Genomic DNA, 26,396 nt, shown 5'->3' with positions numbered 1-26,396 from the left:
ACAGGCCAAAACAGCTCTGCTGAGTCAAAGCAGTGCCCAGAACTGGGTGATGGATGCCAGGCAGCAGCCAGGTCCTCTTTGCTCCAGGATTCAGATGACATTAGGTGCTGTGGCTGGCCCGTGTCCTCCCCTCTCTCCCCTGCAATCACATACCACAGAGCACAGTATTAATGCCCACGTCAGAGATGGGCTGTCCCACAGGACCAGCTCTATGACATGCAAGTTACTCAGCTTTTCTGAGCCTGAACTGCCTCATCTCTAAAATGGGTATATTGTAAACACTAAAGAAACTCACCTGTGAAAAGCACTCTCCATTCTCTGAATGGCCATTGTCACTCACCAGGCCCCTGAGTTATCACCCAAGATGTGATAACTAAGTGTGATCCCACCTTCTCCCACCCAGAGGGAGAGGGGATCTTTCCATAAACCAGGTGGCCCACTTGTTTTCAGTCTGGCAAAACCAGCTGAGTTAGGAGGAAGAGGAGGAAGACATTGTCCCTGAAGCTCTGGACTGAAGTCTAGCTGTTAACATTTTCATTCACCACCAAAAACAAAATGGTGGCTGGGCACCCAAGCCACGGTCTTTGGAAATATCTGCTCCTTGGGGCCTTGGACCACCCCAATCACCACCTTCCCTCAGCCCAGTTCTCTGAACCTCATGGTCAGGAAGGTGCTTTCTTTACATGGCTCTCCCAAGAGCCAGTGGCCCCCTGCTCAGCCCTGCCCTTGCCCTCTTAGGATGGTGCACCGTGGTGTTTAAGGCACCGCTACAAGGCAGCTCTGTGTCCTCACTTTGAAACCTCATGTTAGAGGGCCACAGTGGTCACTTGCCATTTGGGGTTCCTCCAGGTGAGAGGGAAGGCCGGGGTGATCACATTGACTAGCGGCTTTGATTCCCCTGGACTGGAATGTGTGAGCACATTACTGAGTAAGCCACAGAAACAGAAGGTGCTGTCAGAGCAGTGGCTTAGGAGACAAGCAGGCGAGTTCTCGTGCGTGATCCGTCCTGCAGGACGTGCGCTTGTGATGAATGCAGACGCAGTAGTGAACCTGAATTTGATTGACTGTGTTATTCACAGGATTGACAGCTTCCTTCCTGGCCTCCAACCTGCCAGTGATGAGCCTGTGTTGTCTGAATTATATTCTTGGCATCTGCCGTCAAAACAGACTGCAGCCAGGGAACCCAGAAGTCTCCCTCGATTAGGCAAGCACAGGCCTAACTGATTGGTGTTGTCGGAAACCCGTGATGAACTGATAGGATCAGAGACCCACGTCAGACAGTTTAAAAAGCCATGAGGGGAAGAGAGAGAGGGAGAAAGAAAAAGATTTTGTATGAGGTGCTCTCTTCAAGTTCTCTTTCCTGAGTCTCCCAGGCAGGATTTTGCAGTGTGGATCTGATAGTGTACCCTGACTTCACTTCTCTCCTCCTCCTGAAGAATGACTTTTGCTTTATTAAGAGTTAAGAAAGAAGAAAAAAAAATATGACAGACACCAGTGTGGCCTGCAAAGCCTTATATATTTCCTCTCTGGTACTTTTCAGAGAGGTCTGCAGAGCCCCGATCTGTGTCCAGTACTGAGGTTTTGTTTGTGGAATGAACTGATGACTTAGGGCAGTGATCCTCAAACCCAAGCATGCACCATAATCAACTGGCGCACGTGTTAAAATGCAGATTGCTGGGCTCACCCATGGTTTCTGATTCTGTAGGCATGGGGAGAATGTGCATTTCTAACATGGGGGGCCCACATGATGCAGATGCTGCTGGTCCAGATGCCAGGTTGGCCTTAGGGATTTACCAAGAGTGTCATTCTGTGGTCAGAACATAGTTAAATACATAGGTAAGACCTGAAGGGTTTCTACAAGAGGCTCATTTTAACTAATCAGTGAGATATTTTCTAATGGCGCAGAAACCCTGGGTATAAACCTTATCCCAGCACACGATTTCTAATTAGCAGTGAACTCATCCACCCACAGTCCATGATTGCTGACATCGGTGCTCTGTTTATTTCAAGGACATGCTGAATCCAGGAGTGGTGGTGTTTGTGTAGCAGAGAGACCTATTGGGCATTTTCCAATCTCTCTCGGAAAAGAATGACTGAAACCTTAGCGGCTGTATAGCACTGGGCATGTTATATTTAACCTCTCTGAAGTTTCCTCACCTGAACTGGAGGGACAATAGAAGTACCTACTGCTATGGTTTGGCTGTGTCCCCACCCAAATCTCATTTTGAATTGTAGCTCCCATAATTCCCCTGTGTCGTGGGAGGGACTGGTGGGAGGTAGTTTGAATCATGGGAGCAGGTCTTTCCCGTGCTGTTCTCACAATAGCGAATACGTCTCCCGGGATCTGATGGTTTTATAAAGGGGGGTTCCTCTGCACATGATCTCTTGCCTGCTGTCATGTAAGACATGCCTTGCTTCCCCTTCACCCTCCACCATGATTGTGAGATCTCCCCAGCCATATGGAACTGTAAGTCCATTAAACCCCTTTCCTTTATAAATTACCCGGTCTCAGGTAGTATCTTTTCAGCCACATGAGAATGGACTAATACACCTACATGATAGGGTTATTGTGAGTACAAACTGAGTAAATATTTGTAAGGAGTTTAGAATAGAGACTGCACATGGTAAGTGCAAGTGCTGTGTATGTGTTAATTAAATACACTTTTGCATGCTGAGTGTCCCTGAGAATGGCAGGGTAAGTAAGAAAAACAGGCTCATGAAAACACAAACAGAACCAGAAAATAAGATGTGTTATCCTCCCTGGACACCACCTTTCGGTTCATAACTTCCTTCCCTCCAGGTTAAACTCGTTAGCATTGATGCCGCAGAAATAGCAGATGGCAACCCTTCTTTGGTTCTTGGGCTGATATGGAACATAATCCTCTTCTTCCAGGTAAGAGCATTTCCATAGTCATGATCTTGTGTCTGCTGAGCAGCGGCAGAAGAGAGTGGGGCCAGATCAGGGGAGGCAGTGAGGTTTAGTTTATGGCAGATTTTATCTTTTCTACTCACTGAAAAAGCACTAGAAGAATCTCGTTGCTAAAGTGTTTGAGTCCCTGTGATTTTAAAAGTGGTGTGAGTTCTCTAGAAGAGAACATCCATCCTCTTGGGACTGGAAGACATAACTTTGTTCTAAAGTATCACGAGAACTGGAGAAATACTCCTGACCAAAAATGGACCTTGGTAGAGTTACTTTCCTGTAGTCACTCAGTGCTCCTTAGAGATGATGGAAGAGCTGGCACTAAAGCTGACTGAGGACGAAGGCAGGCAAGGTCTTATTGCTCTATTCTCTGCAACTTCAGCCTATAACTGGAAATGCACATTTCATAGAGGAAGAACTGGGTCTGTGGTTGGAGTAGGAAGATGTCGTTTTAAATTGAGCTCAAGTTCGTTTCCCTGTCAGGAGGACAGAGCTGGTATCTCATTTTCTAAAGCCCACTCTATTTAGCAACAGAAACTCACGGTTCACTGTTTGATTACCCTCCCAAGAGTGAAAGTGACCCACACAGGCATGATTTACTTGGGATTTTGCCTGCATTTCATAGAATCCTGAGCACACACAAGGTCTGGAGACAATAGTTCCTGTTCCGGGTGAACCCTGAACTTAAAAAAAAAAAAAAAAAAGACTGTCTCTCTGTTTCCGTTTCCATGTCTATGAAATGGGAGCAGTGGTCATAATATGCAGTGAGCGTCAGGAGAAGCTATGTGGGCTGGGCACAGTGGCTCATGCCTATGATCCCAGAACTTTGAGAGGCCATGGCAGCAGGGTCACTTGAGCCCAGGAGTTTGACATCAGCCCTGGAAACAGCAAGACCCCGTCTCTATAAAAATTAAATAAAATTAGCCGGGCATATTGGTGTGTGCCTATAGTCCCTGCTACTTGGAAGGCTAAGTTTGGAGGATTGCTTGAGCCTGAGAGTTCAGGGCTATATTGAGACATAATCTTGCCACTACACTCCCGCCTGGGCGACAGAATGAGATCCTGTCTTAAAAAAAAAAAAGAAGCCGCCTCCATGTGTTATATATATATATGCTTCAATTACTGCTACCTGTTATTAGACTTCCTCGGAGATTCTGGAAACATCCTAAAGATGTGTTAAAAGACTGGGGAGTGGAGTCAGAAAATCTCCCTGGAAAAAGTGACACCGGAGCTGGGTTTTGAAGGATGAGTAGGATAGGAATGCACTAGACCTCCTACTCACCCTTCAAACTAAGTTAGATTTAACCTACCATGTGTGTGAATTGCCTGAGGATGGTATTGAAACAGATTCTGATTCCAGTAGCTCTGGGGTAGAGCCTAGGGTTCTGCATATCTTACAGAAGTCTTCAAGAGAGGAGTTCACTGATGGAGGGAAGGGACATCGAGGCAGCAAGGGCAGGATGAGCAGAGGTAGTGGGACTTGAAAGAGCGCAGTGAAGTCTGGGATTGATGGGTGGTGAGAGGACAGGGTGGTGGAGTCAGGTCAGGAAGACCTTGTGTGAAGTGGTGGCTGGAGCTGGAAAGACTTCAGGAAAAGGTGGTCCTCCCTGTAGAGTGTAATTACGTGTACCACAAGCCACATGGAACGGTCATGCCATCGCAAGTACTGCCTGTCCCCTGCCACAGCCATCAGAAAGGGTTTCTCTGCATTCAGAGAACCAATTCTGCCTGAGCTGGTCCTTCCAGCCATGGTCCAAGTGGCCACCAGCCTGACAAGTGGCTTGCTGGGAGGGTGGGTCTGTTGCTGGGGTCTGAAATGCCATTTTCCTTCCAGATTAAGGAGCTCACAGGCAACCTCAGCAGAAACTCTCCATCTTCCAGCCTCTCCCCCGGCTCAGGGGGCACAGACTCAGACTCATCCTTCCCACCCACGCCCACCACAGAGAGAGAGAGGAGCGTGGCCATATCGGTGAAAGACCAGAGGAAGGCCATCAAGGCCCTGTTGGCCTGGGTGCAGAGAAAAACGAGAAAGTAAGCCGCAGCCCCCCTCCCCACTCCATTTAATTAGCTGCTTTCAGGCAGAGGAGAAGAGAATTAGTATTTATTAAGGTGCCAGTTATGTATGTGCCCGTTGCTTCCTATAGAACATCAGAACAGGAAGCACTGCATTTTTTCTGGTTTTTCAGTACACACAAAATGCAGTGTGCAGAATGTTTGGTTTGCACAAAGCTGATGAGAAGATTTGAATACAGGTCAGAGGGGCTTTCATCATGCTGTTTCCCAAAATGCGCCTGTCTCTTGGATTCTACTAACTTGTATGCATTTAAGCTTCAGGGTATCTTCCAGAGTCTGTACCTACTTTAAAAATAGTAATAATGGGCCTGTCACAGTGGCTCACACCTGTAATCCCAGCACTTTGGGAGGCTGAGGCAGATGGGTCACCTGAGGTTGGGAGTTCAAGACCAGCCTGACAACATGGAGAAACCTTGTCTCTACTAAAAATACAAAAATTAGCCGGGAGTAGTGGCACATCCCTGTAATCCCAGCTGCTCAGGAGGATAAGGCAGGAGAATCGGTTAAACCCGGGAGGCAGAGACTGCAGTGAGCTGAGATTACGCCATTGCACTCCAGCCTGGGGGAAAAAAAAATGGTAATAATAAAGGCTGTAAGATCTGATCTTCCAAAATTGAGACGGGTGAACTGGAGCAAAGTTCTGGCTCTGTTTCACCCTATACCAGCAGCTGAGTGATTTTAGCCATTTTGTATCAGGCCTTTTTACCAGAAGCAGGCCCACAGCCCCTGGGCCATGGGCCCACATGCCAGGCCAGTGTGGTGGAAACCAGACCCACATGGGGCTGCCCCAGCTTCTCAGCGTACAGACTGGTTGAGAACCTGGTGAATCATTTACCTTTCCAAGCCCCAACTGCAAATGGTAACCTATCACTCACTGCCTTCCAGGACAGTTAGGCGAAGTGGAATAAAATCCATGAAAGCACCTTGCACAGTGCCAGCCCATATTAAGCACTTCACAGATATTGATTCCTTCCTCCCCTGTGTGTGGAAATAAAAGGGGGAAGAGAGTTTGGATCTTTAGAGTTTTGATTGAGAGATCAAGCATGGTAGACTGAAATTGACAAATTTAAACTATTAAATGTTGTTTACATACAAATCAACCAAAAACAGTTCATTGCCAGGAGTTAGGGTAGAGGGAGGGTGTGACCGTGAGGGAGTGAAGTGTCTTGGGGTGATAGGACAGTTCTGTTTCTCTGTTGTGGTGGTTACATGAATCCGTGCACCACCCCCATGAAAACATGAAATTCAAATGCAGCCTTAGCTTACTCAATAGTTGTCTTGGACCAGTGTTGGTGTTCTGGTTTGGATGACACACCCTGGTAGCATACGATGCTGTCACTGGAGGAAGCAGGGGAAAGAACAGGGACTCTGTACTGTGTTTGCAACTTCTCTTGGGTCTTCAATGATTTCTAAATAAAAAGATGTTTGGGATTTTTGTTTCCTGGTTTTTTACGAGAGTTCATTGACCACAGTTGAGAGATTGGTGGAGTCTCAGGATGGATTCTAAAGGAAATCAGTGTCTGGCAGGAGACTCTCCTCTTTTGTTCTTCACTTTTACTTTTAAAAGTTTAGGTGGCCTCCATTGAACAAAATAGAATGAAAGCTCATCTGCCCCTCGCTTACACAATGATGCTTGTATTTCTATTACTGATAACAGCGGCTGTCATTTAGTGAGTGGCTTTCGTGGGCTCCCAACGTTGTGTATTAGGTTGACCCTATGACATGGCCCTTCTGGGGCCAGGTTCGGCTTTCCCCACAGAAGCCCCAGCAAGTTCACTGTGTGGAGTTTGAGGCTCAGAGAGGTAGGTGACTTGCCCAAGGCCACGGCACTAGAAGCATAGAGGGGACAGCTGAAGTACAAACTTGTGTCTTTCTGGCTCCATTTATGTGGCACCACACATTCTTGTTGTTTTCAACGTCACTGATACAAGGAATGGTCTATACAGTTGGTCCTTTACATGTCTGGAAATGGGGGAACCCAGGGTCGTATTTTGCCTCTTGGTGTAATGTATACCTTCCTATTTCATTTGGCTGGAAATGGAAATGTGTGTGGTTCAGGGCAGCTCTCCCACGCTCAGGGACCAAGGCATCTTCACCTGGTGAAGGTGGCAGCTCTGCCCCACTCAGAAACCGACGCGGCTGCTGCATGCTGACCTTGCACCTGTGAGTTTGTTTACTCACCTGCATCCTGGCCACCGCTGCTGTTTTTCCTTCAGGTATGGCGTGGCAGTGCAGGACTTTGCGGGCAGCTGGAGGAGTGGACTGGCTTTCCTGGCAGTGATCAAGGCCATTGACCCCAGCCTGGTGGACATGAAACAGGCCCTGGAAAATTCGGCACGAGAAAATCTCGAGAAGGCTTTCAGCATCGCACAGGATGCCTTGCACATCCCCAGGCTCCTGGAGCCAGAAGGTAGCAGTGGTCCTCTCTCTTTCTTTCCAATCATTTTTATTACACATACACCACTTGCTGTTTCATGTAGAAAATTTGGGAAATACAGAGAAATCTAATGAAGGAGATTTTGTCTCCTGTATTTCTACCACTCAGATCATATGGCTATTTTGTCAATATTTTATATCTATCTGATTATATTTTTACATAATTGGCATCATTCACTGCCTGTATAATTTTACACTTTTTTGCTTAACATTGTGTCATAAGTATTTTACATACTACTAAATGTATTATTATATATTTTTATTGGCTGCATAATAGTTCATACTAAAATGTATTTAGCAGCCAGTCATGGTGGCTCATGCCTGTAATCCCAGCACTTTGGGAGGCCAAGGTGGGTAGAACACCTGAGGTCAGGAGTTTGAGACCAGCCTGACCAACATGGCGAAACCCCATCTCTACTAATAATACAAAAATTAGCCAGGTTTGGTGTCACAGTCTGTAATCCCAGCTACTCGGGAGGCTGAGGCAGGTGAATTGCTTGAACCCGGGAGGCAGAGGTTGCAGTGAGCTGAGATTGTGCCACTGAACACTAGCCTGGGCAACAGAGCCAGACTCTATCTCAAAAAAAAAAAAAAAAATGTACTTAACTCTTCTGCTACTGGTAGACATTGAGGTGGTTTCTGAAATATTTCCTTTTATATGTAACACTGCAGTGAACATCTTAATAAGGCTCAGCATGCATCCCAGATTATTTTCTTAAGGACCAGATTTCATTAGCAGAATGACAGAGGAGGAGAGTCCACTCCTGTTTAAAAGGTTTGGCTATCTCTGTCAAGTTGCCTTCCACGTGAGTCAGGCTAACATAGGACTCCTGGTACCATATGTAGGCTGCCTGGTTCACCATCCTTGCCCATGGAACCAGCAGTGAGCTGGTTGCTCACTGTGGCAGGGACTAAAACAGCAAGGAAGAAGGGACAGAATTTTGGGAATAAGAAGTCCTAGATTCTATATCCTTGCTTTTCTGTTCATCTGCCAGCTGTGAGATTTCAAATGATTCATCCTGTTTGAGCCCAAAGTTCCTCAAGTGAAAAATAAAGAGAAAAAACCGTCAATGATGTGTGGGTTTCTTCACCATTAGACATGCAGGGAAATTATTGGAAACGTGTGTGTCAGTATCTCTGCTAATCCCTGTGTCTCTCTTGACAGACATCATGGTTGACACACCGGACGAGCAGTCTATCATGACTTACGTGGCACAGTTTCTAGAACGTTTTCCGGAGTTGGAAGCTGTATGTTTGCTTTTCTTACCTTTAATTCAGAAACCGTACATTTCCATTTGCTGGCCCTCAGACGAAGCAGGGACTTGGGCAGCACTGGTCTCTGTAACTAGCAGTCATAATCGCCAGTTGCTCTCATGTCCCTTGAACGTGTCCTTACCACATTTTAACTTCAGAAGGATAGTAGTCCCCCCTCATATGCAGGGGATACAGTTCAAGACCCCCAGTTGATGCTTGAAAACTTGGATAATACCAAACCTTATATATACCATTTTTTTCCTATATATACGCACCTATGATAAAGTTTAATTTATAAATTTGGCACAGAAAGGTATTCACAACAACTAATAGTTACATAGAACAGTTATAACCATGGGCCAACATTATTACTTTTGCACTTTGGGGCCATTATTAAGTAAAATAAGGGTTACGTGAACACAAGCACTTCGATATCATGACGGCTGATCTCTGATCATCCAGACAGCTACTGACTGAGTGTAGATGGCGTGGATGTGCTAGACAAAGGAATGAGTCAAGGCCCAGGCAGGACCGAGCAGGAAGTGAGAGATTTCATCCCACTACTCAGAACAGCATGCCATTTGAAACTTAGGAATTATTTCTGGAATTTCCATTTAATATTTTCAGACCACAGTTGACCGTGGGTGACTGAAGCCTTGGAAAGCAAAACCTCAGATAAGGAGGGAACTACTATATATGTAACATGCATTAAGTTTCAAAGCAGGATGGAAATTGATGCCTCTCACAAATGTCTTTCCATGACAAACTTTTTATTAAGATTATAAAAGATGCTCACTTACACAAAGGATCTGCTTCTTGATTTTTCAGATGTCAGATGGAACATCTTAGCATCTACCAGATTTTTATCAGTGTTAAAAATCATAAAAGACACTGATCATTGAAAAGCCTGCCTTTTTATTTTCAGAATTCCAGCTTATACTTAGTGACAGATGTTTTGGGGGGCACAGAATCAGACCTTTTAGAAGCTGTCCTGGCCCCACTGAACTCCCACCCAACCCATGCGCAGCTCTGAAATGGTAATAATAATGACAGCTATGACAGACTCTTCTTGAATCCATTAGTAATTGACGAACCCCTGCCCCTGGCTTAGGGAACTCAAAAATAAACTAGATGGCTGAGGTCCCTGGCCTTGAGGAGCTTTGTTCTAATAAAGGAAACAGTCACAAGTCAGGAAAAATATAACTTCGGGTAGTTAGAAGTACCAGACAGAAAAAAAGAAAGCATAAAGAATTAAAGGACGCTTGCAGGAGAGGAGGGCTGCTTTCCTAGCTGGCTGCCTTGCCCCTGTGTCTCTGGGCTGCCTGCCATTCCTACAGTCCAGCATGGCTCAGTATCATAATCCTCTTTTTATAGATGAAAATGAGGGTCTCAAAGAGGCTTAAAGATCTCTCCACAGTCACTCAGCTACCAAGAACAGAGCTGGGGTTTGGCCCTTCTGTGGTTCCAAGGTTTAGGCTCTTGGTTCACTTACAACATGCAGCTGAAACTGGGGCTCCGTTTGGTACAGGAGAGTTTCCCAGGATCCTCCGTGCCGTGACTTTCATCCTGGCCCCCACCTGTGTGTGTTGACTGCTGGTCCCTGCACCATATATGGACCCCTTACAGGGCACTTTGGAAGCAGCGATTTCTGGGCTGGAAGGCCAGTTCTCCACTTGGAGCTGTGTGAGTTCAGGCTGGTGACTTGACTTCTCTGATACACATCCGTATTGAATATGTGTCATCTGCAAGATGGAAATATGACCACATTTCAAGGTTATGTGAAGAATAAACAGTTATGTGAAGTACCTAGTACTGTGCCTGGAACAACAGTGGATGTTTGGCAAATAATGATGACTTGGTCAGTGGGTATAAAGTTACAGTTACATAGGGGGAATCAGGTCTGGTGTTCTATTGCACAGCAAGATGACTGTAGTTAATAATGTAAACAGTGGCTCATGTCTATAATCCCAACACTTTGGGAGGCTGAAGCAGGAGGATTGCTTGAGCCCAGGGGTGAAAGACCAGCCTGGGCAACAAGGCAAGACCCCATCTCTACAAGAAAGAAAGAATAATGCACTGTGTATTTCAAGAGAAGATTTTAACTGTTTCACTACAAAGAAATGATAAATATTTGAAGGGACGAGTATATTGATTTCTCGGATTTGATGATTTTACAATGTATACATGTTTTAAAACATCACATTATACTCCATACATGTATACAAGTATTATTTGTCAACTAAAAAGTTAAACATAGAAGAAAGGGATCTAGCTCTGAGAATAAACGTAGAAGAAAGGGATCTAGCCTTGCGAATACCTTGATTTTAATCCATTGAGACCTGTTTTGGATTTCCGATGTCCAGAACCATAACAAATTTTTGTTGTTTTAAGCAAAAAAAAAAAAAAAAAAAAAAGAAAACGGAAAAAAAAGTAGTGCTTATTATTTTGCATTTCAGTTTTTGTGGCCTGTTACTGAGTTTTGAAATATCAGCCATCGGGGCTTTCATTAGCCCTGAGCTCTTAATCTGTAGGCGGAGTTTGAAATCAACTAAAACATACAGTATTTGCCTGAGTCAAAGCCACAGCTAGGATTCAGCAAATCTGACAGAGATCTCCCCAATGCTGAGGTCAGAAACTGTGGGCGGGAAAAGATTGAGCCAGAAATAATACCTGGAGAAAGTCATCCTGGTTCACAGAACGTGGTGCATCACTGCAGAACAATCGTATTTGCATCTCCAAGGGAATGCAGATGAGAATTCACAGCTTATCCAGAACTAACAATTCTGCTGAGTTAGTTCATTTCAGGAAACATTTGTGGGGCCCTGACCATGTACCAGACATTGTTATTAGCTTTATGGCCCAGCACATGGTTTCTTTTGGTAAATGTGCCATATGCATTTGAAAAGGAAGTCTCTTATGCACTTAAATAATTGGTATTGTTTAATATGCTGTCAATATGTGAATATGCTATTCTAATAGTCTATATTTATACTGATTTCTTCTGCTTTCCTGTTCAATTAATATAGGAGAGAAATGTTAAAAAAAAAACTATGATTGTGAATTTATTTCTCCTCTTAGTTCTGACAGTTTTGTTTTATACATGTTGATGCTATGCTGTTAAATGCATAGACACTTATGATTTATTATATCTTCCTGATGACTTGCTTTATTTTTATGAAATTTCTCTCTGTCTTGAAGTATGCTTTGTTTGATATGAATATAGCCATAGCAGCTTTATTTTCATTTTTTTAATTTTAATTTTATTTTATTTGAGTGTCTTGCATTAGAAAGCAGCTTTCTTATGATTAGTGTTTGTGTGATATCTTTTTTCCTTTCTGTGTATGTATACTTATATTTAAAGTATGTCTCTTGTAAGCAGTATACAGTTGGATCTTGTTTTGTATTCATTCTGGCAAGCTCTGTCATTTAATCTGTGTTTTTCATATGTTTATATAGGTTTAATCTACCATCTTGGTTATTGTTTTCCATTGGTCTGATTTGCTCTATGCTCCATTGTTCTTCCTTCTTAACTTTTTTTGGATTATTCAAGAATTTTTTTAGTGTGCGTTTATCTCCTTTATTGGTTTTTTAACCACATCACCTTGTTATACCTTTTTTGTAGCTGTTCTAGTGATAATACTCATCTTTAACATGTATCAGCTTACCTTGAATTAACATACTACCTTGATATTTAAAGATTCATTATGGATTAAAATCAGTACATATTTTATATGTGTCACATACACAATTTTACTCACCTCATCTCCATTTCTTTTGCTACCATGTTGTCATTTACTTTACGTCTACATGTTTTAATCCTCAATATCTAGTTACTATTTTTTTTGCTTTAAATAGCTAGTCAGCTTTTTCAGAAAACTTTGAAGTAGTTTTTTATATTGACCATATATTTACCATTTGAAGTACTGTTCATTCCTTCCTTTAGGCTTTATGTCCGAGATTGTGTTCTTTGAGCCTGAAGAACTATTACTTTGTATTTCTTATAGTACAGATTAGTTATTCTAGAGTCTTTGCTTGCAAATTCTAACTTGGGATCATACGTGGGACTAGTTCTAATGATTGTTTTTTCTCTTGATTATGGATTTTGTTTTCCTGCCTCTTCATGTCTTGTAATTATTTTATGTCAAACTTGGGATATAAAAGAACAATAGATGTTGAAGTAGATGTCATTTTTTCCCTCAGGAAATATAGCCCTTTCCCAAACAAGTGCATAAGATGAGGAGCTGTTGTTTCGATCATTTCAGAGTTGATAGGAGCTATGTTGCATTTTTATTTAATTTCTTCTCTCTGGTTTTAAATGATTTGAGGCTGCAGTCAATTCACTCTATCAGTGAATTGGGAGCCAATCACTGCAGTACCTCAAGTCATTTTCTGCTTTTTAGCCCTGCCCCCAGCTGGCTCTTATACAGCATAATTCCCCATGTGGGCTAATTAGTATATGACGAGAATTGTTTTTGTATTTGGAGCCCTTCCAGATCCAGTCTCTCATACTAGCCCATACAATCAATATAGATTTGGCTGACCTTGCCTTATCTTGGGTGGATTAGCTCTTCTCCAAGTCCATACCCAGACCAGACAGCATAGTCCTCAAGTATGAAGTGGCTGACAATCTCTGCTCACTTTCGAAGAGATTGTCCTTCTTTAGAGCTTGGTTTATTGAGATTCCTTACATCCATAGCTTTTAAAAAACACATCTTACATTTTTATTTATCTGATACTTTCTATTTCAGCAGGAATGAAAGTCTTCTCTAACCATTTACATCTTAATCAGAACACTTTGCATTAGTTTTGAAGTGGCTTTTTCTATTTTTGTTTGTGTTTTGAGAGAGGTAGATATAGGTTGTGTACTTAAACCCTCTTCTTATTCATGTTGCTGCTTTTTTGTTCTTTTTTGTGTGTAGGAAGATATTTTCGACTCAGATAAAGAAGTTCCTATCGAATCCACTTTTGTTCGTATCAAAGAAACTCCTTCTGAACAGGAGAGCAAAATCTTCATTCTGAATGAAAATGGGGAGCACACCTACACTATTAACCATGAAACCAGCCACCCACCACCCTCCAAAGTCTTTGTCTGTGACAAGCCTGAGAGCATGAAGGAATTCCACCTGGATGGTATTTCCAGCCATGCACTGTCAGACAGTTCCACTGAGTTCATGCACCAGATCATCGACCGGGTCCTGCAAGGGGGCCCAGGTGACACCAGTGACATCAGTGAGCCATCTCCAGAAACCTCCATTTTATCATCCAGAAAGGAGAGCCAGAGGTCCAACTCTTTGCCAATCAAGAAAACAGTTCACTTTGAGGCTGACACCTGCAAGGATGCGTCCTGCAGTAAGGACCTGTCCCTTCACCTTGAAGGGAGCCCGAGAGTGGCAAAGGAACCACTGATGGAGGATGGACGCATCTTGGCAGTTGAGGTTGCTGAGGAAAAGGAATGGAAACAGGAATCCTCGAAGATTCCAGAATCCTTCTCTGACAAGGTCCCTGGTGATGTTTTTTTTGCGGAGGGCACGATCAATAATTCTCAGTCTTCTTCTTCCTATAATGGTGCTTTAGAGAGTACAGCCAGCCAGGATGAAGAAAGTCAGTCTCTTTCACCCCTGGGAGAGAATACTGCGATGGCCAGTTCCGTGGAGATCAAGGTTAATCTGATGACTGTAGAACCTCTGGATGAGGGAGACTATTTTGAAGCCATCCCATTAAAAGCCTCAAAATTTATCAGTGACCTAATAGATTTGGCTTCTACCAGCCAGGCTTTCAACAAAGTTCCTTCACCTCATGAGACAAAACCTGATGAGGATGATGAGGCTTTTGAGAATCATGCTGAAAAACTCGGTAAAAGGAGTACTAAATCTTCTCACAAACAGAAAGATTCGCCAGAGCCTCAAGTTAAGTCTGACAAACATGAAGCTCACCAGGACTCCGGAGAAGAAGCTGAAGGCTGTCCTTCAGCCCAGGAAGAGACACCAACAGATAAAAAGCCAGAGGTACATGAGAAGGCCAAGAGAAAGTCCATCCATCCTCATCATGAGGAAGAGGGAGAAGACGATGACCTCGAGGGTGTGGGCGAGGAATTATCTTCCAGCCCCCCAGGCAGCAGTGTCAGCTTGGAGACCCTTCAGAACCACAGCGAAGAAGGCCTGGATTTCAAGCCCTCTCCACCCGTCTCAAAGGTTTCCGTCATTCCCCATGACCTCTTCTATTTCCCGCACTACGAGGTTCCCCTGGCTGCAGTTTTGGAGGCTTATGCAGAAGACCCAGAGGATCTAAAAAATGAAAAAATGGATCTCGAAGGTCCAGAGGGTTGTATGCAAGACCTGGACTCCAGGGAGGAGGAGGCTGATGGCTCTCAGAGCAGCTGCAGTTCTTCGGCACCAGGCGAGTGCCTCCCCAGTGCCAGCGACCAGGTGCTATATCTCAACAGGGATGGTGGGAGTACCACACCAGCCTCAGAACCTGCTCCTCTGGCCCCCCATGACGACCACCAACAAAGGGAGACCAAAGAGAGTGACCCCATGGACAGCCACCAGGTACTTGACCATGGGATTTGGGAACCCAGGGTCCTGCCCAGGAGACTTGGCAGTTCTTTGTCTAAAGCTCAGCTTCTTGCTCTATAAAATAGCGATGAGGGGGCTTCCCATGGGACTCCCACAGTAAAAAATTTGAAGAGGCATCTACTGTGAGGCTCAGGCAAATACAGGGTTGGCACCCAAGGGTGAGCACCTCCTGAAATCCTGCACTGGGCACCTCACTGGCTTTCCCCCAGGCCTGGCCCAACTCACAGGGATGCTCTGAGGATCAAGTGAGGTCACCTTTGAGGGTCCAGCAGAGTGGGAGCAGAAATGATTCCAAAAGCAGTCATTGTCACAGGGCAAGTGTTGACAACCTCGTTGTGTACTATGCTCCATGCTGGGCGGTGGGATCAGAAGAGTGCATCTCCCCTTATCCTGTTTACACACCTGTTTCTAACACAGAAATCAGACTAGTGCCCAACAGGCAAAAATTCTTTAAAAATTGAAAAAGCTCACCATCACCGATCATTAGAGAAATGCAAATCAAAAGCACAGTGAGATTCCATCTGATGCCAGTCAGAATAGTGATTATTAAAAAGTCAGGAAACAATAGATGCTGGTGAGGCTGTGGAGAAATAGAAGCACTTTTACACCATTGGTGGGATTGTAAATTAGTTCAACCGTTGTGGAAAACAGTGTGGTGATTCCTCAATCTGATTTCAGAACCAGAACTACCACTTGACCCAGCAATCCCATTACTAGGTATATACCCAGAGGAATATAAATCATTCATCTATAAAGACACAGGCACACATATGTTTATTGCAGCACTATTTACAATAGGCAAGACATGTAACCAACCCAAATGCCCATCAATGATAGACTGGATAAAGAAAATGTAGAACATGTACACCATGGAGTACAGTGCAGCCATAAAAAGTAATGAGTTCATACCCTTTGCAGGGACATGGATGAAGCTGGAAGCCATCATTCTTAGCAAACTAACAGAGGAACAGAAAACCAAACAGCACATGTTCTCACTCATAAGTGGGAGTTGAACAATGAGAACACATGGACATAGGGAAGGGAACATCGCGCACCAGGAACATAAGTTCCTGTATCCCAGAACTTAAAGTAAAATAAAATTTAAAAAAACTAAAACTCAAAAAGGAAAAAAGCCAATAAAGGAAGACAGAAACAAAAAGTCCTTTAAAAATCAAGGCTGCAGGCCAGATGCAATGGCTCACACCTGTCATCCCAGCACTTTGGGAGACCAAAGCTGGCAGATCACGATGTCAGGATATCGAGGCCATCCTGGTCAACATGGTGAAACCCAGTCTCTACTGAAAATGCAAAAATTAGCCAGGCGTGGTGGCATGCCCCTGTAGACCCAGCTACTCAGGAGGCTGAGGCAGGAGAATCACTTGAACCCAGAAGCGGAGGCTGCAGTGAGCCGAGATTGCTCTACTGCACCCCAGCCTGGGTGGCAGAGCGAGACTCTGTCTCAAAAAAAAAAAAAAAAAAAATTAAGGCTGGAGTCAGCCTTCATGACCCCATCGCCCTGGTACTGAGAATAGTGTATTAACGGCTGGGCCTGCAGCCAGGGGAACCTCACAGTGCTGGAAATAAAAGAGGTCGTGGGGAATAATGGAAACCTTTGAGAGGGGTGGGGAGGGCTTGAAATCCAGTCCTTCTTTGCTGTGACTCCCAAGGGTCTCTAGCTGACATGGCTGCTTGGGGTTTGGAAGATAATTATCCCAAGCTTTAGCATCATGCAATATACCCACATAACAAACTTGCACATGTATCCCCGAATCCAAAATACAACTTGAAAAACAAAAAAGGAACAACCACTAACATAGGCATTCGAAAGTTAGAAAAATTAGCTATGGTAGCTAACATCTAGCATGAGCTTAGTGAACGCTAGCTGGTTCTTCTGCAGCAACTTGGGAGAAACAGAGGAAGCTTCGTGTTTGACCCGTCTTGATTTTTAAAGGACTTTTGCCTGTTGGGCTCTAATCTTTGGTTTCTGTGGTCTGAAGTGGGTGCATAAACAGGATAAGGGGACACGCACTCTTCTGAGCTTGAGCAGCTGGTCACATTCTTATCTGCCACTTGTGTTCCCACTTCATCTGGCCCAGCAGCTCACGAAGGGCCACTGGAGTGATGGGGGAAGGGGTGCATGGACCTGGCCTGATGGGGAAGTTCCTCCTACAGATGCCACGTTAGTAAGTGCTGCTCCCTGCTGCAGCACTGGGGATCCAGGAGGTGAGACCAGAACCACACTGGCCATGCCCTGCTGGATATAATTCACACAGGGCACCCAGGGCAAGACAGCCAGGGAGGAGAAGGGCCTGGGCTCAGCCTCTCCAGCCTCTCGATGAACTCACCTGCTTACTCATCCAACCCCATGGAAAGCGATGCATTTAGCACTGCCAGGAGGATAAAGAAGGAAAATCCTGCCTTCAGTGTCTAATGCAGGAGACAGAGTCCCCAATAACAGTACTGTGAGAGTATGCGGCCTCAATCATAAGAGATGGGGCCAGGAAAGGGATTCAGGGGTTCAACAGGAAGCTCCCACCCAGATGCAGAAAGGCTACATGGCAGTTTAGGGGTGACTAGAACTGGGGAGGGAATTCTGCGTGGAGGGACTTAGGGTGGAGGTCCTCTAAGCACAGGAGCCAGGTGGGAAAGTGACCAGCCATTTCAGATTGCATTGGCTCTACCTCTACCTCTACCTCAGACCCTTCCCCGTCTCTCACTGTCCCTCCTCCTGGCTCAGCTTGCAGAGGGATGACCTAACACACAAGTCCCATTGTATCACTTCCCGACTCCTGTCTCCAGGATAAAGTCTAAATTTCTTAGCGGGAACTCCAAGACTCCTCTCTCTAACCTGGCCACCCACCCCTCTCTGTCTCCCTCCCCTCCAGCCAAGCCAGCATCCTCCCAGGCTGGAGGCATCCAGGATCTCCTCTGCCTCCAGGCGTGATTGGGTTGGTCCCACCATCTGGGCAAGCAGTTATTCACCCTTCAAAGCCCAATGCAAATGGCACTTCCTCCCAGAAGCCTTCCCACCTCGCCCCTAGGCAGAGCCATGGCTTCCTCCCTATAGCTGGTCATATTTTTGACAATCTGTCCTTGAGTGCTTACTTGATTTCCCTGGGTTTTCTTTTTCTCTCCCGTGGCATTGGTGTATTGATCTTTGTATGCTAGAGACCAGCACGGTGCCTGACAGGGCTTACCAATGTAGGGGACAAAGGTTTATTACACAGTGGTTTTGGGGACATACAGCAAATGTAAGGTAAATGAACCGCTGAGATACATGACAGTGCTCTAGTTCGTCAAGGCCCAGTGAGGGGCCTAAAGGACCAGGGCTGCTTGGAGGATTGAAACAGCCTTGCACCCTGCGGGAGCTAGAGAAAAAGCTGGGGTTGAGGAGCCTTTTTTAAGTTTAATGATAGTTGAGTAGTTGGCATGCATGAGTTGGGTAGAAAGACCTAGAGGATTAGTTGAGCCAATAACGAGAATAAGGGAAATTAATATCAGGGATCACGTTCATCCTAAGACACTTAGGATTTTAGACTGACCAGAGTGGGAGGCTGGTTTTATTCAGTTTGTCAAGCCTGAGCAATGGGGAATGGCTGCCTAAGCCCTAGGAGGAGCAGCATTCTCAGGCTGAGGGCCACGTGGGCGGGACTGTGCACTCCGTGTTTGCCAGCCATGGAATGGTTTTGCAATGAGTGGTTCTGCAAGTGCCAGGGACCTTGCCTGCCATCCTCCCCTGTCCCCCAGGGAGAGGAACCCCGTCCCGAACTGGCTCCCACAGCCTGCTGTGCGCTGACTTCTCTGGAGCCAGCCCCACCGCCCTGCAGCTGCTTCCTGCAGGAGACCATGAAATGTAGCAGGGCTAGAAATATCCTCCAGTGAGATCTGGCCATGTTGTCCCCAGGCCGAGGGGCAACACAGCTGGGGCCACAATCTGTCATGGCCAGAAAGCTCTTTCAGCGCAAAAAGGACTGAGTGGGTGGTGGGGAGAGAGCCTGAGTTGCATCTCAGCCCCTCTGTTCTTTAAAATGATGAATTAGTGGCTTGCATTCTCCCTCCTGGCCTGTTGGATGTGGCCTGTGAAAATACAAAAGTGGCAGTTCGTTCTCGTATGCTTTCCTCCCAGCCATTGCCAAATACACGCGCCAGCACTTGGACAGGTGATTGGTGTGTGGCTGAAAGAGCCCTGGGTTGGAATTGTAGAATCCGGAGATCTAGATTTGAACTCCATCTTACATTGGATCTCACACTCCCTTGGGTGCAGTGTGGGAATGAAATCAACACCGTCTGCCTCACTTGGCTCCCATCTGCTGCCTCACCTGCCCAGTTAGCACCGCCCACTGACCCCGGGCCCACCTTGCAGTTTGCTCCCAAGTGTAGCCCTTGCCTCAGTCCGCGTAGGGACAGGGTACAGCCCATTTGATGAGGAGCCCAAGACCACAGGTGAGGTCTGGGAGTCTTGCCACCTGGCAGACAAGGAGATGGAATGGAGCATTTCTCTGACACCTTGCCTTTCTTTAAAAAAATAAAAAAAATAAGAAAGAGGCTGGGTGAAGTGGCTCATGCCTGTAATCCCTGCACTCTGAGAGACGGAAATGGGTGGATCACCTGAGGTCAGGAGTTCAAGACCAGCCTGGCCAAGGTGGTGAAACCCTGTCTCTACTAAAAATACAAAAATTAGCTGGGCATGGTGGCAGGTGCCTGTAATCCTAGCTACTTGGGAAGCTGAGGCAGAAGAATTGCTTGAACCCAGGAGGCAGAGGTTGCAGTGAGCCAAGATCATGCCACTGCACTCCGGCCTGGAAGACAAGAGCAAGACTCCATCTCAAAAGAAAAAAAAAAAAGAAAGATGTTTTCCCAACCAAAGAGACTAGAAAATGGCAAGTTTTTCTTCTGGTCTTGAAAAAATAAATAAGCCCTCTGCTAATTTCACCTTTCAGAAATGGTAGCATTTGACTGTTGATGAGGGCAGCGGGTGAGACTGTCATTTCAGATTGCTGAGTGCAGTTTTTCATTCCTGCCTAGAGCTTTGTTCTCCTGGGGCACAATGGCCCGGCCACTTTAATGCTCTTACTCCGACACTTGTTGAACAGGTTCTTTCAGCCCCTAAAAGAATTCCTGAGAGGTGGCTCCAACAATGATTAGGCTCCTGCATTTCACTCAGAAACCATGTTGATGGGTTTCAGAGTGCCTGGTGCAGACAGAGGTCAAAGAATCTTCATTATCAAATAAATGCTAGACATGCTGCCCTACCATCCACCTTTAGCCAAAAGCACAGTGAAGATGGCATCCTGGAAACTCTACACCTGCCTTTGTGTGTGACTCTATAAACCCATGGGCCACCTTTGTACCCCTTGGCCCACCTAGCTGCCAGGATGGATTTAAGTGGATGATAGTTGTGAAATATTCAACCACAGCTCACTGTAAGAGCCCTTTTCCTCCTCCCTCCCTCCCTCCCCCATTCCTTCCTTCCTTCCGCTTTCTTTTTTTCTTTCTTTCTTTCCTTCTTCTTCCTCCTCTCCTTTTTTCTTCTCCTTTTTTTTTTTCTAGACAGAGTCTTGCTTAGTCAACCAGGCTGGAGTGCAATGGCAAAATCTCACTGCAACCTCCGCCTCCCAGGTTCAAGTGATTATCCTGCCTCAGCCTCCTTAGTAGCCAGGACTACAGGCAGGTGCCACCACACCCAGCTAATTTTTGTATTTTTAGTAGAGAGGGGGGTTTCAGCGTGTTATCCAGGATGGTCTCAAACTCTTGACCTCCTGATCTGTCTGTCTCAGCCTCCCAAAGTGCTGGATTACAGGCTTGAGCCATCGTGCCCAGCCTCCTTCTTATCTTTCTTCTTTTTCCTGCTCCTTCTTTTCCTCCTCCTCCTCCTCCTTTCTTTTTCTTCACAGGGTCTCACTCTCTCACCCAGGTTGGCGTGCAGTGGCATGCTCACTGCAACCGCTGCCCCAGGCTCAAGCAATCCTCCCACCTCAGCATCCCAACTAGCTGGGACCACAGGGACCACCATAGCCAGCTAATTAGAGGCACTCTTTATAGGAAATCCTGTGGAATAGTGGGATGTGGGTAATAATTATTGTACCCATTTCACCAACAAAGAAACTGAGACTTGAAAAGATAACATAAGTCCCTGAAGGTCACAGAGCTGACTCAGCCAGGATTTGACATCAGATATTGCTGATTCTGGAACCTATATTGTTTGAACTCCATCTATTTGTAGCATTTGAATTCTGTACCAGGGGTCGGAGTTGGGGTGGACTTGTCTCTCTTGCAGGTGGTGCTGGATTAATGAAGAGGATCAAGAAACAGGCAGAACTGGAAGGGATGCCCTGGCCGACCTGTGCAGAGCACTGGTGGGTGGTGTCACCTGCTTTCCATTGCAGCATGACATACTGACTTGGATTTGGTTGTTCTTTCAGTCCCAGGAATCCCCAAACCCGGAAAACGTAGCAAACCCCCTAGAAGAAAAGGTAACCAAAGAATCAGTCAGCAGTAAAAAAAAGGAAAAGAGAAAACATGTGGACCGCGTAGAAAGTTTGTTATTTATAGCACCTGGAACTGTTCGATCCTCAGATGACCTCGAAGAAGACACTGGCAACCACAGAGTTCCTTCCAGGTATTTTATTAATCTCTTTTCACCCTTTAGATAGAGCCAGAGAGTTACAGAGTCATTCCATTTAATTTCGGATTTGATGGGTGGGAGGTGCAGGTGTGGTATTGGACAGCAAGGGAAATACAGCTTCATATACATATACCCTCACTCTCTACACCTGGGTTCCCCCACCTGCCCTCACCATTACCAGACCTCATAAGGAGTAGAATGGGAAGGGTGGGACGCTTGCCTTCTCTCCTCACTCTGTGAACCTTTGGGTGGAAGCTGGCAGTGAGCAGCGGATGGCTGAACCATAACTAGCCGTGGGGGTAAACACAGTAGACTTGGAGCCTCTGCTGGCTGCATTCTGGCCCCCAAACAACTGCAGGTTGATCAGACTTCAACTTAGAAGCATCTTAATGACTTCCAGCATATCCACCTTTCCACTAAGGAGACCTGTAATGTCTGGCACCTGGAAGCTGAACATCACATTAATATTATGGCTTCTTCCACAATCTCCATTCCAGGGAAGTAGAGATGCTTTACTTCACTTAGGAGAGGAAGGGAGCAGGGAGAATAATTAGAATTAACTGATCTACAGGAAGCTCATAACATGCACCTGCTGTCATTCCAAAGCCACCAGATGAGCCAATTTGTCCCAAGAAAAATGTGTAACTGCTGAAAATCAGAAGACCCTGGTCTCTCCCCTCTTTCATCATCACAAGAGTAGTGTTTATCAGGCCCTTACTGTGCCCAGACACTTCTCATTCATTTTCTCATTCATTCTCACAGTCACCCCGTAGGCACATTGGTGGGACTGTGCCTCATATGGCAGACAAAGAAGGTCAGGGGGCTAGGTCCCAACTTAGGAATGGCAGAGCTGGAGAGTTATGGATGCAGATGTGTGTGACTCCACATTCTGAGTTTGCATTCATTTTGTGCCCCCTTGTTGCCTGTGATGGTGTGAGCAATGCTAGCTGCCACAGAACAGTATTGAGATATGCATTTGGGGAGGGGCAGGGAGAAGCCCATACAGACAGAGCCGGAGGAGCTGCTGTCAGATGCCTGGCTTTTCACCTCCCTCCACCTTGTCTGGACCTTGGGGAAACAGAGGCAGGGGAGGAGGGCCAAGGCACAACAGAAGGCTGCTGCCCACTTGGTCTGTGACTCCCAGCGTGCCTGTCCCTGCCCCTGGATATGACTGTCCAGCAGTCATCTATGATCTTAGCATGTCACAGGGCTCTGCTGTCAGTGCAGGTGACCACTTTGGACAAAGAGCTTAGGGGATTTGCCCAACTGCTCAGCTTCTCCCCAGGCAGATCCATTCTCAATGAATCCTTGAGCAGCCACTGTGCCATGGAGTCTGCTAGGCCTGGGGACTTCAGGAGAGGGAAAAGGAGGTCAGCCACAGGGCTGATTCAGGCAGGGCTCCATCTTTCAAGGAGATACGACGTCACCCTCCATTCTGCTAGGACCGGATGGAACGCGAAGTACGAGACAGGTGTTCCCACTTGCACATTTTGGACCTCAGAGGCAGGTAGAGAAAGTTGGGGCAGCCTGATCTAGGCCCAGGCCTGGCTAATTGCAGAGAACCTCTGGTGAGTCCCAAGACCTCAGGATATTAAGGAAAAGAGGTTACTTCCTGCTCCAAATGTTATGATTTTTAAGAATGTGTGGCTTGCTTTCTATTTAAAATCCTGACTTTGTTTTCCCTTGTAGATGAGGGCCCAATATGAGTCACTAATACCCATCCTATTTGTAAGCACTCTCCAAACCGAGTAGGCACATTAGATAAAACCTCTCATTTCTGTCCCTGGGTGTGAAGTTGTCGCTTGCCTAAATCCATAGGTGGAAGCCCCAGGATGGTGGCAACCGTACAACTGAGCCATGAAGAGCTGCAAGTAATATCAATTCAAAATGTGTGTTTGTTTTTCAGGGCTAGTCACAGTGACTCCAGCATTTGCATTCGACGACATAATAATAGGTCTTTGGAATCGGTTAGTATGTGAATTTCTTCTTTTCCTGCACGGCCCCTGCTAATCAATTCCATTCCATCCTTCCTCCTCCCTAGCCCAGAGCTTTGAAATTACTGACATGCAACAGTTAGACTTTTGGATAGAATACAAGAAAATTAAGACCTTGTCATTAAGCACAGTCCAATCGGATGTCCAGTTTGGGCAATAAGGGATGGAAATAAAGTGATGATTTTAAAGCTCAAAGCCTCTGTTATTAAAAAAATACCGCAACCAAAATGCCCTGCCTGGACCCCCCCGTACACACAGCAGAAAGATCACGTTCAAAGACAGAGGTGCGACATGAGTTGAGGTCCAATGGACACTCGCGCGTGCTTAGTGCCAGATGTGTTAGAACCCGGAGCAGCACACTCCCGTTGGGGTTATGGGTGGTGGGGTCTCTCTCACTTACCTGGGAGGGGCTTGGGGGAGGAGGCAGAGGAATGTATAATGTTTAACGCTTTGATTTTGGATCTAGATATTGACAATATTGAGAGATGCACAGCATGCATGGCTTTATGTGTTTAAAATCGTTTTATTTTCTGTTTCAGAGATTTCATCTTTACTAATTGGGTTGCGGGGGTTTTGTTTATAAATTTCACTGTAGGATCATTTTAGCTCTGTTCAGTTGAGGAATGCAGCAGATCTGGACGACAGAAGGAACCGAATGTTAACCAGGTTGGTGGCCTGACTTCAAGTTTTGCGGGGGTTGTGATAAAATGTTTTCACGTGCTGCAGCCTGCCTTTCGGGGGTGGTTCTTCTCCCACTGTGCTTTGTTGATAACAGTATTAATACTTTGGGAGAATGTAGGAAAATAACTATTCCAGAGAAAATGATGTAAACTGAATATGAGTAGAAAGGAAAAGTAGATATCAGTTAACACCGACGGGCTGGGCCTGGTTCTGAAAGCAAGTCGGTTTAAAGACGGGTCTGGGTTCTGAGCCTGCAGTTGCGTTTAAATGACGTAGGGGTACAGGCAGAGCCAGGCAGGGGAAGAGGTGGTAGTCTTGTGAAACTGTGTGTCCCCCGTGATGCTGGAGCCCCTGATACCTGTCTGTTCCCTGTCTCCACTGCAGGTACAATACTCAGAAGCTCACTGAGCTGATTTTACAGTTTTATGGCATCAGAGCAGACAAGAAGAGGGAAAGCAAACATGCCAGGATGTCTATGAAAGTATTTCTTGCTGTTGGAGAACTGCTGGCCTAACCTACTGTTGCTGAATTGCTGGGAACCTGCCCATTTAATACATAGGAAACCGGAAAAACTTCTCAAACTCTTACAATTCTGAGACACCCCCATTCCTGTTGAACTCGTAGAACTCCTTTATTTTTTATTTTTATTTTTTTTAAATTGTATTTATTTGGCACAGATTTGAATTGGCTTGGAAGGATTTCAATGACTGGAATCGAAAGCCTCTGTCTAATATTACCCAAGACCCAAGAGTATGGTCCTTAGAACCCCATCCCTCTGGCTCCTAAAGAAAGAAACAAGATGGCTCCTTTCCCCTGCCATTAAATGGAAATATTAATTCAAGGTTTCAACTAGGCTGGACATGCTCATAGGAAAATAGTTCTTTTTGTGCTTATGAGATAGAGGTGTTGAAAATACAACCTGCAAATTTGAGAAATGCAGGCATGTTTTCTGTTTCCTACATCGAGCATTTATTACCTTTATAATAAAAAATATGGGTTAGGCTGTGTGTGGTGGCTCATGCCTATAATCCCAGCACTTTGTTTTTTTTCTTTTATGAGATGGAGTTTCGCTCTTGTTACCCAGGCTGGAGTGCAATGGCGCGATCTCGGCTCACCGCAACCTCCGCCTCCTGGGTTCAGGCAATTCTCCTGCCTCAGCCTCCCGAGTAGCTGGGACTACAGGCATGTGCCACCATGACCAGCTAATTTTTTGTATTTTTAGTAGAGACGGGGTTTCACCATTTTGACCAGGATGGTCTCGATCTCTTGACCTCGTGATCCACCCACCTCGGCCTCCCAAAGTGCTGGGATTATAGGAGTGAGCCACCGCGCCCGGCTATCCCAGCACTTTGGAAGTCCAAGGAGGGAGGATTGCTTGAGGCCAGGAGTTTGAGACCAGCTTGGGCAACACAAAGAGACCCTGTCTCTATAGAAAGTATAGAGTTTAAATTGTTTCTGTAGACAGTTTTTTAAAAAGAGACCATCGTGGGTATTTCTCATGCAGTTTTTAGACGGCGGCAGATGTTTAATCCCACCCTGCCCATTACTCCTGCCATCAGGAGAGTTCTGGGACAAGTGGGTTTAGCCTCTCGTAATCTCCATTACATGGCATCAAACCAGCCTAAGAAGCTTACACTGCAGGCTTCTCTATATGCAGCTCCGAGCAGAGGCCCCAGCCCCAGCCCACGGCCCCTCCCTCACCCTTTCCTCTGGAAACTCAGGTCTGGGCTTGGTTTCCCCCATCTTCTGGGCTTCCTTATTATCCACCATCCAAAACCTTCCGGGCTTCCCTATTATCCACCAGGCAAAACCAAAATGACATTTTAACACTACCGCCT

General features: G+C 45.7%; 1 protein-coding gene across 12 annotated transcripts in view; it reads left to right on the top strand.

Moving 5' to 3' along the window:
- Positions 1-26,396, top strand: part of CLMN (calmin) — a 137,240-nt gene that overhangs the window by 100,513 nt on the left and 10,331 nt on the right. For 6 of the 12 annotated variants that reach the window (XR_004730119.2, XM_035261398.3, XM_078335700.1 and 3 more), the window contains exons 5-13: positions 2,801-2,893; positions 4,755-4,951; positions 7,210-7,403; positions 8,595-8,677; positions 13,603-15,231; positions 21,681-21,877; positions 23,790-23,850; positions 24,473-24,543; positions 24,943-25,039. Coding sequence is in view for 8 of the 12 variants with exons in the window: in XM_035261398.3 (XP_035117289.1) it covers positions 2,801-2,893; positions 4,755-4,951; positions 7,210-7,403; positions 8,595-8,677; positions 13,603-15,231; positions 21,681-21,877; positions 23,790-23,850; positions 24,473-24,543; positions 24,943-25,039 (2,622 nt within the window). In the remaining 4 variants the exon portion in view is untranslated. Of the gene's footprint in view, positions 1-2,800; positions 2,894-4,754; positions 4,952-7,209; positions 7,404-8,594; positions 8,678-13,602; positions 15,232-16,176; positions 16,418-21,680; positions 21,878-23,789; positions 23,851-24,416; positions 24,544-24,942; positions 25,040-26,396 lie in introns of those variants that run through there. The other 6 variants (XR_013521514.1, XR_013521515.1, XM_035261396.3 and 3 more) reach the window with 3 other exon arrangements.

This window comes from Callithrix jacchus, chromosome 8 (genome assembly GCF_049354715.1).
Source record: "Callithrix jacchus isolate 240 chromosome 8, calJac240_pri, whole genome shotgun sequence".
NCBI classification, from domain to species: domain Eukaryota; kingdom Metazoa; phylum Chordata; class Mammalia; order Primates; family Cebidae; genus Callithrix; species Callithrix jacchus.
Note: the sequence above shows the minus strand (reverse complement) of the source record. Positions and strands in the feature narration are given on the sequence as shown.